The sequence below is a fragment of the Schistocerca cancellata genome, chromosome 10, assembly GCF_023864275.1.
Source record: "Schistocerca cancellata isolate TAMUIC-IGC-003103 chromosome 10, iqSchCanc2.1, whole genome shotgun sequence".
NCBI lineage: Eukaryota > Metazoa > Arthropoda > Insecta > Orthoptera > Acrididae > Schistocerca > Schistocerca cancellata.
In genome coordinates, this window is record NC_064635.1 from 198,337,926 (window position 1) to 198,356,063 (window position 18,138).

The following is an 18,138-nucleotide window of genomic DNA, read 5'->3' on the forward strand; positions in this document are numbered from 1 at the left end:
CTTCGACCATAAATATAATAGACTGGCCCTAACGTCATTTTCGTGGCTCCAACATCTCTGGGCTAAAGTCACATGACTGTTGGCAAAATGTGGTTGTTTCGTGTTGCACTTATAGCTGTACTCAGTGTTTTGTCGGGGGAAATGGCATTACATTTCACGTATAAGTGTTTCTATGATAGTACAGATGCGTTCATTGAAATCTGCTGAAGTGACTTTCATGTTTTTTACACTTGAAATAGAGTATCACGTAAATTAAAGTGTTGAAAGTGATGGATGTAAAGTTAGACTCATATTACATTTTGGAAAGTATCTGTGATAATTCGGTTACAGAAGGAAGTATAACTGTTTCTCGTTCCTACTCATGGGTTCCCTAAGGATGAAAACCGAAGGCACATTTGGATACAGGCCCTGAAACGGAAAAACTTTAAGACATCTGCACATACGCGCCTTCTTGTATATACAAGTGAGATTATAATAAGGTAGAGCATCTATAGTCGACACATGAAGAGAATTTTTTTCTACCTTCTAATACTATTAAATAAATCTAGGCTCCAAAATTATTTTCTGAGACTTCGAAGTCTCACCTTTCATCTAAAAGATCATTTTTTTAAAAACTGATAGTTTAAACTTTTGTAAAAATAGTAGGAACTGAGCCGGCCGCGGTGGTCTAGCGGTTCTGGCGCTGCAGTCCGGAACCGCGGGACTGCTACGGTCGCAGGTTCGAATCCTGCCTCGGGCATGGGTGTGTGTGAAGTCCTTAGGTTAGTTAGGTTTAAGTAGTTCTAAGTTCTAGGGGACTTATGACCTAAGATGTTGAGTCCCATAGTGCTCAGAGCCAGCCAGTAGGAACTGAACCTTTGAAGTGCACCTAAAATTGATACTCTAAAATGGACCTGCTCCTAAAGTCGACGATTTTGGCACCTATAGTTGACATAATTACCATATCCCATTTTCTTTTATAAGTGACTAGAGCTCAAAACGCGGCGAATCCAATGTTTAAAGTTTTGACACGAGCACACTCTTACTGTTTAAAAGAATTTTAACGACATTTTACTTTAATTGATAGTTTATAGTAATTTCGTCCCGCTGCCCACCAGAGGGGCGTTCGATGTATTTGTTACATTTTATAAATGGTACTGTGAACAAATCCAGGTCAAATGTAGTTCTGACATAATTTTTCGCAAATAAAAAAGCAATTTTTGTTGGAAGCGTTTGGCAGTCAATTCAGAAATGTGGGTAAAATACGATACAAACATAGGATGGCAGACCGCTGATTTGAAATCCCGCCACGTTTTGCCAACAGTCATGTGGTTTATGTTGGAGCCACACCAGCCCTATAGCTTCTGCACAGCAAGGCCAGTCTACTAGTATCTATGGTCGAAGGTCTAACCCAAAAAAATTATCTCTGTTCTTCTTCATCTACATTGCACAGATACTATAAACAAAAGGCTATTTGTTAAACGCATCGCTGTTTGCGACCGTTACAGATAGTAAACTACACTTTTTAATATTTGATATTCATCGCGCACACGGACGCAGTCTTTCAATAATTTATAGTTAACACGTCACTATTTAAATGACTGTGTCAAGCAGGACGCTACTAATACTCCATCCGAACGTTACAGATTAGTTCTTCCTGCTCATCCGCACATTAACTTTAATTTGTCCACATTCAGGGCTAGCTCCCCATTCATCACAGCCGTGCGCGGCTCGTATTCATGCCGTTTATTGCTTTAAACATCTTGTCTTTGCGGTACTGCCGTCCCGTTTCTTATTCGATTTACCGACGTCACTAAGTTGCTGGCTTGCCTGCCCGTGAGTGGCAGCAGCAGCGCTTATCGATAAGAGCACTGCCGTACTATCTTTGGAGCGACCGCTAGTATTTCCGGGTAATCGTGTGTTGGGAGTTGAATCGGGACGGAGCAGCAGCGAGCTCCGGACAGCCATGACTCGCCCGATCGTTGCCGATACACACGACTTGAGTGCGGATGACCTTGGTTGGTCGTTCGGTCGGTCGTCTCGTAGGACGACGCGTATTTGGTCGCCGACCGCTTCTGGTTTCTTCATACCTCGTACCTCATACCTCATAAACTGGTAAGAGATGGAACTGATCCTCCATGGTACACAAAACAGGTCCGAACGCTGTTGCAGAGGCAACGGAAAAAGCATGCAAAGAAGAACGCCAAATTCCGAAGACCGGCTAAAATTTACAGACGCGCGAAATTTGGCACAGACTTCAATGCGAGATGCCTTTGATAGGTTCCACAACGAGACATTGTCTCGAAATTTGGTAGAAAATCCGAAGAAATTCTGGTCGTATGTAAAGTACACAAGACGCAGTCAATATCTTCGCTGCGCAGTGCCGATGGTACTGTTACCGACGACTGTGCTGCTAAAGCGGAGTTATTGAACGCAGTTTTCCGAAGTTCCTTCACCAGGGAACACGAATGGAATATTCCAGAATTTAAAACACGAACAGCTGCTAGCATGAGTTTCTTTCAAGGGAACCTCCCCACCGCACCCCCCTCAGATTTAGTTATAAGTTGGCACAGTGGATAGGCCTTGAAAAACTGACCACAGATCGATCAAGAAAACAGGAAGAAGTTGTGTGGAACTATGGAAAAAATAAGCAAATTTACAAACTGAGTAGTCCATGCGAAAGATATGCAAGATCAAGGATAACGTGAGCTGAGGGGCGCCGTGGTCTCCTGGTAAGCGTGAGCAGCTGCGGAACGAGAGGTCCTTGGTTCAAGTCTTCCCTCGAGTGAAAGATTTAATTTTTTATTTTCAGCACATGTTCAGATTTGCTTGGTTATATGCAGGATTTGACGGTCTACACACGTTAAAAAACATATGTTTTGACAGAGCACAGGGAAAACTATGCTACTGTGAAACTTACATTCATTTGTTGCAGTTTATGTGACAAACTCTTATGTTTTCATCACTTTTTTGCGAGTGATTATCACATCCACAATAATAGCTATATCGGGCTAGGTAGAAGAATCTTTTTACCCATTCGCCAAGTGTACAAGTTAGGTGGGTCGACAACATATTCCTGTCATGTGACGCACCTGTCGTCACCAGTGTCGTATAGAATATATCAGACGTGTTTTCCTGTGGAGGAATCGGTTGACCTGTGACTTTGCGATCAAATGTTTTCGGTTCCCATTGGAGAGGCACGTCCTTTCGTCTACTAATCGCACCGTTTTGCGGTGCGGTCGCAAAACACAGACACTAAACTTATTACAGTGAACAGAGACGTCAATCAACGAACGGACAGATCATAGCTTTGCGAAAATAAAGAAAGTAAACTTCTCACTCGAGGGAAGACTTGAACCAAGGACCTCTCGTTCTACAGCTGCTCACGCTAACCACGAGACCACAGCGCTCATGAGCTCACGCTATCCTTGATTTGCATATCTTCGCACGGACTACTCAGTTTGTATATTTTGCTTATTTGTTTCATAGTTCCACACAACCTCTTTCTGTTTTCTCGATTGATGTGTGTTTAGTTTTTCAAGGCCTATCCACTGTGCCAACTTATAACTAAATCTGAGGGGGGTGCGATGGGGAGGTTCCCTTGTTAGAAGTAGATACCTTAGGGGTTGCGAAGCAACTCAAATCGCTTGATGCGGGCAAATCTTCAGGTCCAGATTGTATACCGATTAGGTTCCTTTCAGATTACGCTGATATAATAGCTCCCTACTTAGCAATTATATACAACCGCTCGCTCAGCGATAGATCTGCACCTACAGATTGGAAAATTGCGCAGGTCGCACCAGTGTTTAAGAAGGGTAGTAGGAGTAATCCATCGAACTACAGACCTATATCATTGACGTCGGTTTGCAGTAGCATATACTGTATTCAAACATTATGAATCACCTCGAAGGGAACGATCTATTGATACGTAATCAGCATGCTTTCAGAAAACATCGTTCTTGTGCAATGCAGCTAGCTCTTTATTCGCACGAAGTAATGGCCGCTATCGACAGGGGATCTCAAGTTGATTCCGTATTTCTAGATTTCCGGAAAGCTTTTGACACCGTTCCTCACAAGCGACTTCTAATCAAGCTGCGGGCCTACGGGGTATCGTCTCAGTTGTGCCACTGGATTCGTGATTTCCTGTCAGGAAGGTCGCAGTTCGTAGCAATAGACGGCAAATCATCGAGTAAAACTGAAGTGATATCAGGTGTTCCCCAGGGAAGCGTCCTGGGACCTCTGCTGTTCCTGATCTATATAAATGACCTGGGTGACAATCTGAGCAGTTCTCTTAGGTTGTTCGCAGATGTTGCTGTAATTTACCGTCTAGTAAGGTCATCCGAAGACCAGTATCAGTTGCAAAGCGATTTAGAAAAGATTGCTGTATGGTGTGGCAGGTGGCAGTTGACGCTAAATAACGAAAAGTGTGAGGTGACCCACGTGAGTTCCAAAAGAAATCCGTTGGAATTCGATTACTCGATAAATAGTTTGGAATTCGATTACTCGATAAATAGTAAAATTCTCAAGGCTGTCAATTCAACTAAGTACCTGGATGTTAAAATTACGAACAACTTCAGTTGGAAAGACCACATAGACAATATTGGGGGAAGGCGGGCCAAATGTTGCGTTTCATTGGCAGGACACTTAGAAGATGCAACAAGTCCAGTAAAGAGACAGCTTACACTACACTCGTTCGTCCTCTGTTAGAATATTGCTGGGCGGTGTGGAATCCTTACCAGGTGGGATTGACGGAGGACATCGAAAGGGTGCAAAAAAGGGCAGCTCGTTATGTATTATCACGTAATAGGGGAGAGAGTGTGGCAGATAAGATACGCGAGTTGGGATGGAAGTCATTAAAGCAAAGACGTTTTTCGTTGCGGCGAGATCTATTTACGAAATTTCAGTCACCAACTTTCTCTTCCGAATTCGAAAATATTTTGTTGAGCCCAAGCTACATAGGGATGATGATCGAAATAAAATAAGAGAAATCAGAGCTCGAACAGAAAGGTTTAGGTGTTCGTTTTTCCCGCGCGCTGTTCGGGAGTGGAGTGGTAGAGAGTTAGTATGATTGTGGTTCGATGAACCCTCTGCCAAGCACTTAAATGTGAATTGCAGAGTAGTCATGTAGATGTAGATGTATGTGTGGACTTGTGATTCGTCTTTGTTGTTCCACAATCACTGGTTTTAGTACTGTTCGAGTTGTTTGTGGAAGTGTTTCGGGGAACCGAGTACAGCTTGTGTGGTCTGACTGAGCAGCTATTTTAATGCTGTGTGTGGCAGTCGGTCGGTCGGAACAGAGCAGTGAGGAAGTCTCCGGGTCAGGCCAAGACCGCTGGCGGGGTGCACGCGCGGTCGGATTGTGAGGCGCTAGCTGCGAGAACTACAAAGTTCGTTTCGTTGCCCATCGAACCTGGACATTGAAATTGAGCGATCAGTCAACCTGTTATGAAACCTCAACTGCTGTGACGTCTCTTCATTCATTGCCAGTTGTTGCTTCCTGGGCCGTTCCAGCTAGCAGCAACGTATGGTGTGTTGGGGTTGGTTGTTTTGGGGAAGGAGACCAGACAGCGACGTCATCGGTCTCATCGGATTAGGGAAGGTTGCGGAAGGAAGTCGGCCGTGCCCTTTCAGAGGAACCATCCCGGCATTTGCCTGGACCGATTTAGGGAAATCACGGAAAACCTAAATCTGGATGGCCGGACGCGTGGTGTGTTGGAGTCGGCGAAATTTTGCAGCCGTCTTCCTGTGTGTTGTTTAACTATTGAATTGGTTGTTACTTATTAGTGAAGTGCAACAGTGGTATTTTATGCCCTGTGGCCGTTAACGTTCCAGTTGTGTGCCCTGGTCGTTAGCGTAGATTTCCGGCAGTGCGTGTTATTCCTCGCCATGTTGATGCTGTCCGGCACCGCGTGTAGTTCCACAGCCTTGGAGTAGTTCATATTTTGAGTGGTTGTTGTGCCTCGACTCTATTTAGCCGCCAATTTTCAAGATGTTGTGATGCTGGTATCTTCCGTCCTCGCTGATATTTTACGTTGTCGTGCCGTTGGTCGGGCGGAAGGGAATTGATTAGTTTGTTGGTCGGTCCTTGAGCCGTAACTGGGTCGGGTAGTCATCTGATCATTTAATTTTACTCTTGGCTATTTGTCTCACTTAAAGTTACGTCAGAGTTACCTCCTCAGGCCATTTTAAAATAAGGTCTTCAGCCGACTTAAATTATGGTTTCAAGATTGATTTGTTTAAAACTTATTCAAAAAAAAGGAGATTTTGCTCTATTTGAAATCCTTGTTTTCCAGGCCTTAAGCCTTGAGTTGTTCTATGTTCGGTATGTAGCCTTCAGCCGAACTTTTACGTGAAGAATTTTCAGATAACGCCTTCAGCCATCTCAAATTAAAATTTGAAAATTCACTTGTTTAAAACTTTATAAAATTTTCTTACTGATTCAAAATTCTTGGCCGGCCGAAGTGGCCGTGCGGTTAAAGGCGCTGCAGTCTGGAACCGCAAGACCGCTACGGTCGCAGGTTCGAATCCTGACTCGGGCATGGATGTTTGTGATGTCCTTAGGTTAGTTAGGTTTAACTAGTTCTAAGTTCTAGGGGACTAATGACCTCAGCAGTTGATCCCATAGTGCTCAGAGCCATTTGAACCATTCGAAATTCTTGTTATCGAGGCCTAAGCCCTTAGTTCTTCTGTGTCCAGTGTGTGACCTTCAGCCGAGTATTTACGTAATTTTTTATTATTATTAAGGCCTTCAGCCGCGTGTATTCCTTAAAGCAATTGTAGTAAATTGTCCCCAGAATGAGATTTTCACTCTGCAGCGGAGTGTGCGCTGATATGAAACTTCCTGGCAGATTAAAACTGTGTGCCCGACCGAGACTCGAACTCGGGACCTTTGCGTTTCGCGGGCAAGTGCTTTACCATCTGAGCTACCGAAGCACGAGTCACGCCCGGTACTCACAGCTTTACTTCTGCCAGTATCTCGTCTCCTACCTTCCAAACTTTACAGAACCTCCCCTCGAACCTTGCAGAACTAGCGCTCCTGAAAGAAAGAATATTACGGAGACATGGCTTAGCCACCGCCTGGGGGATGTTTCCAGATGGTAGAGCACTTGCCCGCGAAAGGCAAAGGTCCCGAGTTCGAGTCTCGGTCGGGCACACAGTTTTAATCTGTGGTAAACTGTGTTTGGACTTTCAGGCGTATTGTTTTTGAATCCTTATAAGGGCATATGTGATTAACTGTTTTTAGTAAAATAAAGTTTGTGTCTTTTGTCCAACTAACAGTAACTCATTTCGGCCCCTTTCCGCAACCAGCACCTGATCCGCTCTGTCCCGCAAAACCAGATTTCACACACCAACTAGGTCTGAGTCGTCTTCTATCTTCCTACAGTCACTCAACTTCGACACCATGGCATCATCAGCAAACAACTGCAGGCTGCCGCCCACCCTCTTCGCCTCATCATTTACGTGTACAGAGGAAAACAGCCGTCCCGTCACATTTCCCTGGGGCACCCCTGACGATACTTTTGCTCCTCGCTGCCCATCGCTGCATTCGTTCACCACAGCTCCAGCGCATTCGTCGCTTCACACCTGCACCCACACTTGGCAGCCGCTGCTTCCCGTCCCCTTTCCTAGCCCCTCACCTCTCCGGATAATTTTCCTCGTTCCTTGTGCAATCACCTGCTTCCCACTCTCTACCGTGAAATCACCGGACTGGCTGCCCCTCAACCGTTAAGAAAAATCTTCTTCTTTTGTTGTTCATTATGCTCTGTTTCTATGCACAACTCTGAACACTCCATCGTTACGTCATTCCTTTTTGTAGGTCCTGCCGATTGTGAGATTTTCTGCATTGGTGAGAAAATTTGCAAGTTGTGGTAAGCACGTTATCCTAGCTACCAGTCATGATGTGAGCGCTCAAGGGATTCGCTAAGCCATTAAACTAAGCAGGCTGGAACATCCGCACGTTTTTAGCTGAGCTCATCTCTGGGCCCCTGTAGACACTTTCATCACAGGAACCACACACAGAAAATATCCATGCCTTCCTGTTTCCAATTGACGTCGATCGTGTCAAATGGTTCAAATGGCTCTGACCACTATGCGACTTAACTTCTGAGGTCATCAGTCGCTTAGAACTTAGAACTACTTAAACCTAACTAACCTAAGCACATCACACACATCCATGCCCGAGGCAGGATTCGAACCTGCGACCGTAGCGGTCGCTCGGTTCCAGACTGTAGCGCCTAGAACCGCACGGCCACTCCGGCCGGCTCGATCGTGTCCTTTGAAGTCCAACTTCGTAGCTCAGCGTATCTGGTTGCTATGAGTAGGACCAGGATTCGATTTCCGATAACGCCAGAGATTTCTCCTAGGTGGAGGACTCAGCTTTGTGGGGCCTTTCGAGGAGCTGCTTCAGTGGGAAATAGTGGCTCCAAGGTATAGAACGGCCGAGAGAACCGTGTGCTGGCCCCAAGCCCCTGCATGCTGCATCCAGTGAGAACATTGCCGGAGGACGACATGGCGGTCGGTCGACCACAATTCACCCATGAGGGTCTATACCCGGAGCTTTGCCTTTGCTTTTCGATCCTTCCAAAACCCTTAGACACAGGTTTATTTGTCTGCCGTAGTAGTAAAGATGACATGTTGTGGTATAAGAGGTCATATAAATTTGCGTTTAAGCATTTGCATATGAAGACTAAAGCGACAAATCAAATTCTTTTCCAAGGCTGGAATTCGAACCCAAGTGTCCTTCGCACTACGTAGATGCACTAACTGCTACGCCACCCTGGCACATGGCTTTACACACCTGCACAACTCCCCTAACACCTGTGCCTCTTCAATGCAAATTCCTGTTCATGAATCAACCCATTTGGTGTTCCTCTCAACTCGAATGGCATTGCAGAGGCACTCCAACCGCACAGGAATGGCCCTTCAACAAGGTATGAAAGCCGAGAACCTGCCCGAAACCCAGGCCTAGTTGCTTTAATCATTTGAAGAGAGAACTTTTCAAGTCTCAAACATCAGTGGTGTATACAGGGTGGTCCATTGATAGTAACCGGGCCAAATATCTCACGAAATAACCATCAAACGAAAAAACTACATGGATCGAAACTCGTCTAGCTTGAAGGGGGAAACCAGATGGAGCTATGGTTGGCACACTAGATGGCACTGCCATAGGTCAAACGGATATCAACTGCGTTTATTTAAATAGGAACCCCTATTTTTTATTACATATTCGTGTAGTACCTACAGAAATACGAATGTTTTAGTTGGACTACTTTTTTCGCTTTGTGATATATGGCGCTGTAATAGTCACAAACGAATAAGTACGTAGTATCACGTAACATTCCGTCAGTGCGGACGGTATTTGCTTCGTGATACATTACCCGTGTTAAAAAGGACCGTTTACCAATTGCGGAAAAGGTCGATATCGTGTTGATGTATGGCTATTGTGATCAAAATGCCCAACGGGCGTGTGCTATGTTTGCTGCTCGGTATCCTGGACGACATCATCCAAGTGTCCCGACCGTTCACCGGATAGTTACGTTATTTAAGGAAACAGAAAGTGTTCAGCCACATGTGAAATGGCAACCACGGCCTGCAAAAAATGATGATGCGCAAGAAGGTGTTTTAGCTGCTGTCGCAGCTAATCCGCACATCAGTAGCAGACAAACTGCGCGAGAATCGGGAATCTCAAAAACGTCGGTGTTGAGAACGCTACATCATCATCTATTGCACCCATACCATATTTCTATGCACCAGGAATTGCATGGTGACGACTTTGACCGTCGTGTACAGTTCTGCCACTGGGCACAAGAGAAATTACGGGACGATGACAGCGGTAGCGTAAACCGGCATAATACGCACTATTGGGTAACGGAAAATCCACGAAGGCTGCGACAAGTGGAACATCAGCGGCCTTGGCGGGTTAATGTATGGTGCGGGATTGTAGGGGGAAGGATAATTGGCCCCCATTATATCGATGGCAATCTAAATGATGCAATGTATGCTGATTTCCTACGTAATGTTTTACCGATGTTACTACAAGATGTTTCATTGCATGACAGAATGGCGATGTATTTCCAACATGATGGATGTCCGGCACGTAGCTCGCGTACGGTTCAAGCGGTATTGAATTATTTATATTTCATGACAGGTGGATTGGTCGTCGAAGCACCATACCATGGCCCGCACGTTCACCGGATCTGACGTCCCCGGATTTCTTTCTGTGGGGAAAGTTGAAGGATATTTGCTATCGTGATTCACCGACAACGCCTGACAACATGCGTGAGCGCATTGTCAATGCATGTGCGAACATTACGGAAGGCGAAATACTCGCTGTTGAGAGGAATGTCTTTGCACGTATTGCCAAATGGATTGAGGTTGACGGACATCATTTTGAGCATTTATTGCATTAATATGGTATTTACAGGTAATCACGCCGCAACAGCATGCGTTCTCAGAAATGATAAGTTCACAAAGGTACATGTATCACATTGGAACAATCGAAATAAAATGTTCAAACGTACCTACTTTCTGTATTTTAATTTAAAAAACCTACCCGTTACCAACTGTTCGTCTATAATTGTGAGCCATATGTTTGTGACTATTACAGCGCCATCTATCACAAAGCGAAGAAAGTGGTCCAACTAAAACATTCATATATCTTTATGTACAACACGAATATGTAATAAAAAATGTGGGTTCCTATTTAAAAATCGCAGTTGATATCCGTTTGACCTATGGCAGCGCCATCTAGCAGGCAAACCATAACGCCATCTGGTTTCCCCCTTCAAGCTAGACAAGTTTCGTTCTTTGTAGTTTTTTCGTGAGATATTTAGCCCAGTCATGATCAATGGACCACCCTGTATATGCAGACTGAAGCGACGAATGAAAATTTGTAGCAAGGCCAGGATTCGAATCCAGCTCTCTTGCTCGCTAGGCAGATGAGCATACCACTTTGTCACCCTTCGCACAACCGCATGGACTATCCTGGGAGGAATACAAGTGGGCAGAGACGTAAATGGGAATTTGAACTGAGGTGGCAGACGTGCTATGGTAGTCTGTGGCAAGCCACTGTGACATAGTGGCGTATAGTTAGCGCATGTGTCTCCTGAGAAGGACAGCTGGATTCGAACCCTGTCTTGGTACATATTTTTGGTCTGCATATACCCTTTTATGTCGTCTCGTTGTATCTGTAGACCTGCATCCTCTTTCTGTAACACAGACTGTTTACTTACTCAAGATATTCGTTTTGGTACAAGCTCTTCTGTATAGTCCACATTAACCTCACTGCTGATGAAGTGCAAAGTCCGCTGTGTTCGCAATTATGCCTGCTGTGTGCTGCCTGTCACTGAGTTAGCAGCGCAGCTAACTGCTACTGCGATTCCCACTGCGCCACAACTGATGACACTGGAATTCACTCAGTGCGACAGACTTGAAGAGACTCGCCCTCCGGTCCGCGGCGGCGATCCTAAATACTGGCGGCCGAGGGGGCGTTGGCGGCGCGTTTCCTGCGAGTCTGTCGTTGGCCTCTGTCTATCGTCTCGCAACCACTTTGCCGCATGGTGGGCTGGCGCCAGCTTATGCCAGCACATACAGGGTGAAAAGTATTTAAACCGACAAACTCTGGGAGGTTGTAGGGGACATCAAACAAATATTTTTCTCTGATGTCATTTTTCCCTATGACGAGTATTTAAACCGGAAGAGGATGCTTTCTTTGGCGGCAAATTAATTAAACCAACAAACACTTTTCCATTTTTTATGACCAAGAGACAACACATTAACACAACCCAATTTCAATTACACTAGATTTTTCAAAAATGCCTCCAACGACACGTAAACAAAGGCTATACCGTCGGATCATGTTCTGTCTGACACGGGCAAAAACCCCAGGAGTACACTGAATTGTTCCTGCTGCGGCTACTGCTACTATCCATGCAACCAGATCCTCTTCTGATGCAACAGGAGTTGCGTAAACAAGGTTGCGCATCTCTCCCCACACAAAGTCCAGAGGGGACACGTCTGAGGATCAAACAGGCCATGGTACAGGACGGCTACTGAAATGTGCCGGCGCCCCGTCATGTTGGAAACACATGTGTTGTCTTGTAGGGAGCGGGACGGCTTCCAGCAATTCTGGCAATGCTCTGGCGAGAAAATTGTAATAATGCCTGCCATTTAATGGCCTGGGTAGCAGATACGGCCAATTAAACAGTCCCCAACAACACCGACTCACACATTAACAAAGAAGCGCACTTGACGATCGCTAGTAACTGTGGCATGTGGGTTATACTCACTCCAAACATGCGACTCCATCACTCCCGGTCGTTGCTTCATCGGTAAACAACAAAGAAGATGGAAATGTAGGATGCATTTCACACTGTTCCAGGTACCACTGCGAAAAATGTGCTCTGGGTGGATAATCAACTGGTTCCAGGTTGTGAAGTGGACGTAACAATTTCTCTCGAAGGACTGCCATTCGTCTGATTCGTCCCCATGTTACGTGCAATTGCACGAGTGCTGATTGAAGGATCCCGCTCCACATGCTGCAAGACAGCTTCCTCAAATTGCAGCGTTCTTACCGTGCGACGGCGTCCCTGTCCAGGTAATCTGCAAAATGACCCGGTCTCACGCAGACGTTGGTACACAGCAGCAGAGGTCGAATGATGCGGGATACGGCGATTAGGATATTGTTGTAGTACGCACCAACCGTATCAGTGAACTCACTCCAGGTGTATCGCTCCATTAGTAAACAGAGACATTGTACTACTATACTGTTGGACAGCGTAATACGGCCTCTACCGGTTTCAATAATTCTCATAGGAAAAAATGACATTAGCGAAAAATATTTGTTTTGATGTCCCCTACCAGAGTTTGTCGGTTTAAATACTTTTCACCCTGTAAACATGATAAATGCCTGAGACTTGGAAAGGACTTGGAACCACACGGTTTCGTATGATTGCGTTTAAACAGCTTGTCATCTGATGACAGTACAGGTTTATTGTCTTTTCAAATTACGCTGCTTAGTGACATCGGTGACTTACGTTGAAGTGGTGATTTTCGTTTCAAATATAAAGACTTTAGAAATAGATTTGACCTTGCAAGTTTTAAAGTTCAGAAAAGATTATCGTTACAGAAATCATACTGGCTTATACTCATATGTGTTAAGGTATGTTTTGTGACCCACTGATGAGCTACAATGATTTTCATTGTAGCATTAGTTGAATTTTGTCCTGATTTTATTTCTTGCTTTTATTTTGTGTGCCCATTGTGAGTGTCATACCAAGAGCATATCCAGTTGGGATAGTGCATGGGGGCTTAATTAAATATCTATGCAAATATTTTTAATTTTTTTTGTGGCTGTACGTCCGATTACGCTGCCTCGTAAACCGTAGGCCCTGACTAGTTTTATTACGCAATCTGACTGCATAGAACAACAACAAAGAATGAAATGAAATTTCCGTTAACACAATTAATTAATTAAGTCCCCAGCAACTATAAAACCTACGAAACAACAAAGACAAGTGTAGCTGTTCTGTGCGTGGAAGTGTAATTCAACGTACACATCTGGCACGGTTCTTCTCCAATAAGACAAGAAATTTCAAGTACCATTTATATTGAAGTAATTAAAAAATTTAGAAATACTATAATTGCGCAAGAAAACCAGAATTACACTCTAATACAAGAACACCAGCCAGATGCTTTGTTGACTGAACCTGTAATGACACATTATTTAAGACATTGAAATAATACAAGAAAATAGTGTTTTGTTACCTTCATATATATTGACGAAATGCACTCTGATCATTACAATCTCTCCATTAGAACGACATCTGCTATCTCTCCCATCAAACAACTGCATAAAACATGGAACAAACACTCACTACTACGACATCTCAACAACTCTCCACTCCGACTTCACGACAACCACTCTCCACTACATCTGAACAAGAACCGCCTTCCACCGCTACTTCTCAATAATCACTGCCAGTGGAGGCGGCGGAACAAAACTCTCTAGCGCGATCTCTGGCGCTGTGGCTCAGTGTAGCCACCTTTCAATAGGTGTGGGACGGGAGGGGGGGGGAGGACAACTACCCTCTCCTACCCCCCCCCCCCACCCACCAACTGCAGAAGTAAATAATCTTTACTTTTGAATACATTATGGGAGTGGCATTAATCAGTGTGTTACAAATATTTACTATTAAAAACAGTCTTGATCACTATTTATTTATTGAGGTGACCAGTTTCGGCCACTACTGTGAACATCTTCAGACCATTGAGTAGGAACCTCTTTCTGTTGGAAAATCACTACTAATGATCTTTACAAAGTGAACTGCCTCACTAAACAGACAGATACATCAATTCGTTATCAATTCGAACGAAAGCTCAACATGTAACACAGATAGCAGATACTGCAGTAATGTGCAAGTAAGAAGAAGGGTGTATGATGAGTTGCATATGAGGACTGACAGAGCATAATTAAATCCCGCCCGTGTGTTGTTTGTGTCTGTCTCACTCCACATGAACCAGCCTTTGCCTACCCTGGTAACAGACAATGCTGGGGTAGGTGCCATATTGGGTCATTCGTTCTACTTCTGACTCTCTCTAGAACAATTTATATCGTCCGAAAACTATCGTTTCACAATGTATTAATTGCCTTTTTTTTATGGCGCCCATAGTGGCCAGTACAGTAGCTAAGTATCCTCAGCACTTGTAACCTAAAATGAAAACCAACGCTAAATGTTCTACATGCACCTCAAAGCATATGCTACCTACAGATGTGATGGAATAACGCCCTTGGCTGGACCACAACGGACTACACTGACCCGTGACGTTGTGCAAAGCAGAACCACCCGTCTTCTTACGTGCTCATCATTAATATGAGCTATTCCTGTCCTCGAGGTCGCAACTTTGGATACGCTCTTGTACCATATTATACATAAAACAACAGGCAGAAAAGTTGATTTTTGATGTGTCAGTGACTGTTGACAGGTGGATGGAGAACAGACGCTGGACGAGAACATCGCAGACAATGGGGGGCTGCTGGAAGCGTTCGTAGCCTACCAGCTGTACCTCATACGCAACCGTAATGAGGATGGCGTGCTGCCTGGGTTCCAGAACTTCACTCACAACCAAATGTTCTTCATCGGATATGGAAACGTGAGTCAATAAGTATCTGAACCTCTAGCTATCAGCGTTCACCATTATCAAAATATACACTAGGTGATAAAAAAATCCGTACACCCCAATGAAATGCGCAAATGGCCACTAGATATCTCGAAAGGTGGCCCCGCCAGCGTAAAAGGAGGGAAGGAATATTGTGCTGCCAGTCGAGAATCAGGAACAGCAGAATGGGTTGGTCGGTTGATTTGGGGGAGGGGACGAAACAGTGAGGTCATCGGTCCCTTTAGACTAGGGAAGGAAGTCGGTCGTAACCTTTCAAAGAAACCATCCCGGCATTTCACTGTAGTGGTTTAGAGAAATCACCAAAACCTAAATTAGGATAGATGGACGTGGGTTCGAACCGATGCCCTCCCGATTGCGTGTCCAATGCGCTAACCACTACCTCTCTTGGTAAAGGGTTGGTCAGGAGAGCTCAGTGACTTTGAATGTGGGTTAGTTTTTGGATGTCACCCGAGTAAAAAAGTCCATGAGGAACACTTCAACCCATCTATAGCTGCCCAAGTCGACTCTTGCTGATGTGATTGTGAAGTGGAAATGTGAAGGAACGACCACAGCTAAACCGAGACCAGATAGAGCTCATGTGATCACGGACAGGGACCGTCGAGCGTTTCGAAGGATGGTTGTAAAAATTCGCATGAAAACAGCAGAAGGAATCACTCGTGAGTTCTACCGCACTACCAGCAGTCTAGCTAGAATGAGGAGTTAAAAAACGTGGGGTAAAACTGTCGAGCAGCTCCTTGTAAACAACAGATTTTAGTCAACAAATTTTTTTCGCAGTAGCAAATATGAACCACTTCCATCTGTACACAGGAATGACGACATGAAAAAGTGTGCCAGTCCACGACTCAAACTCGGACTAACCGCTTTACGGGAGTGGTCTGACCGTGAGTCGTGCTTGGATAGCCGAAGTGGTTGAGGAGACCGCTCCCATAAAGGAGGAATCCCGGGTTCGTGTTCCGTTCCGGCACAAATTTTCATTGTCGTCATTCCATTATACAGCTGGAAGTGGTTCACATTCGCAACGTCGAATACATATCATGCTTTTCATAGCAGCGGTAGTTGCAGCCGTACCTGTTCATCCGGACATGATCCACTGGACAGTGGATGACTGGAAACGAGAGATTTGGAGTGATGAAGCACGCTCTACCCTGTGGTAGTCCTATGGGAGGGTTTGGGCTGACGAATGCTTTGAGAACACTACCTGTCATCATATGTACTGCCAATACTGAAGTACGGAGGCTCTGGTGTTACGGTACCAGGTCTGTTCAAAACATTCCGGAACATTCGTAACTTGGAGCTAATGGTTGTTGACTGAGCACTGAAATACCTGAGTCGAAACAAGGCCTCGGCAGTAGACAACATTCCATTAGAATTACTGACATCCTTGGGACAGCCAGTCCCGACAAAACTCTACCATCTGGTGAGCAAGATGTATGACTCAGGCGAAATACCCTCAGACTTCAAGTAGAATATAATGATTCCAATCCCAAAGAAAACAAGTACTGACGGTTGTGAAAATTACCGAACTATCAGTTTAATAAGTCATAGCTGCAAAATACTAACGCGAATTCTATACAGACGAATGGAAAAACTGGTAGAAGCCGACCTCGGGGAAGATCATTTTGGATTCCGTAGAAATACTGGAACACGTGAGGCAATACTGACACCACGACCTATCTTAGAAGAAAGATTAACGGAAAGGCAAACCTACAGATCTAGCATTTGTAGACTTAGAGAAAGCTCTTGACAATGTTGACTGGAATACTCTTTCAAATTCTGGTGGCAGGGATAAAATACAGGGAGCGAAAGGCTATTTACAATTTTTACAGAAACCAGATGGCAGTTATAAGAGTCGAGGGACATGAAAGGGAAGCAGTGGTTGGGAAGGGAGTGAGACAGGGTTGTAGCCTATCCCCGATGTTATTCAATCTGTATATTAAGCAAGCCGTAAAGGAAACAAAAGAAAAATTCGGAGTAGGTATTAAAATCCATGGAGAAAAAATAAAAACTTTGAGGTTCGCCGATGACATTGTAATTCTGTTAGTGACAGCAAAGTACTTGGAAGAGCAGTTGAACGGAATGGACAATGTCTTGAAAGGAGACATCAACAAAAGCAAAACGAAGATAATGGAATGTGGTCGAATTAAGTCAGGTGATGCTGAGGGAAATAGATTAAGAAATGAGACACTTAAAGTAGTAAAGGAGTTTTACTATTTGGAGAGCAAAAGAAGTGATGATGGTCGAAGTAGAGAGGATGTAAAGTGTAGACTGGCAATGGCAAGGAAAGCGTTTCTGAAGAAGAGAAATTTGTTAACATAGAGTATAGATTTAAATGTCAGGAAGCCGTTTCTGAAAGTATTTGTATGGAGTGCAGTCATGTATGGAAGTGAAACATGGACGATAGATAGTTTGGACAAGAAGAGAATAGAAGCTTTCGAAATGTGGTGCTACAGAAGAATGCTGAGGATTAGATGGCTAGATCACATAACTAATGAGGAAGTATTGAATAGGATTGGGGAGAACAGGAGTTTGTGGCACAACTTGACTAGAAGAAGGGATCGGTTGGTAGGACATGTTCTGAAACATGAAGGGATCACCAATTTAGTACTGGAGGGCAGCGTGGAGGGCAAAAACCGTAGAGGGAGACCAAGAGATGAATACACTAAGCAGATTCAGAAGAATTTAGGTTGCAGTAGGTACTGGGAGATGAAGAGGCTTGCACAGGACATAGTAGCATGGAGAGCTGCATCAAAGCAGTCTCAGGACTGAAGACCACAACAACAACAACAACAACAACAATGGTTTGTTGGAGCGAAATGTGGCTGGCTTATTTAATGTGTAACTGCCGGAAGTTTCATTGTTGCATGTATGTTAGTGTTGTACTGAATAGAACGTTGTGTCGCACAGTTTACGGATTTCGAGATGGCAGAGGAGCAACGAGTCTGCATAAAAGTCATGGCAGAGGAGCAATGAGTCTGCATAAAA

At 44.5% G+C, this 18,138-nt stretch overlaps 1 protein-coding gene across 1 annotated transcript in view; it reads left to right on the forward strand.

The window, feature by feature from the left end:
* The window catches only part of LOC126106257 (endothelin-converting enzyme homolog), a 593,945-nt gene that overhangs the window by 564,180 nt on the left and 11,627 nt on the right, over positions 1-18,138 (forward strand). Inside the window, exon 20 of the mRNA XM_049912482.1 lies at positions 14,962-15,129. Coding sequence (XP_049768439.1) covers positions 14,962-15,129 — 168 coding nt within the window. The remainder of the gene's footprint in view (positions 1-14,961; positions 15,130-18,138) is intronic.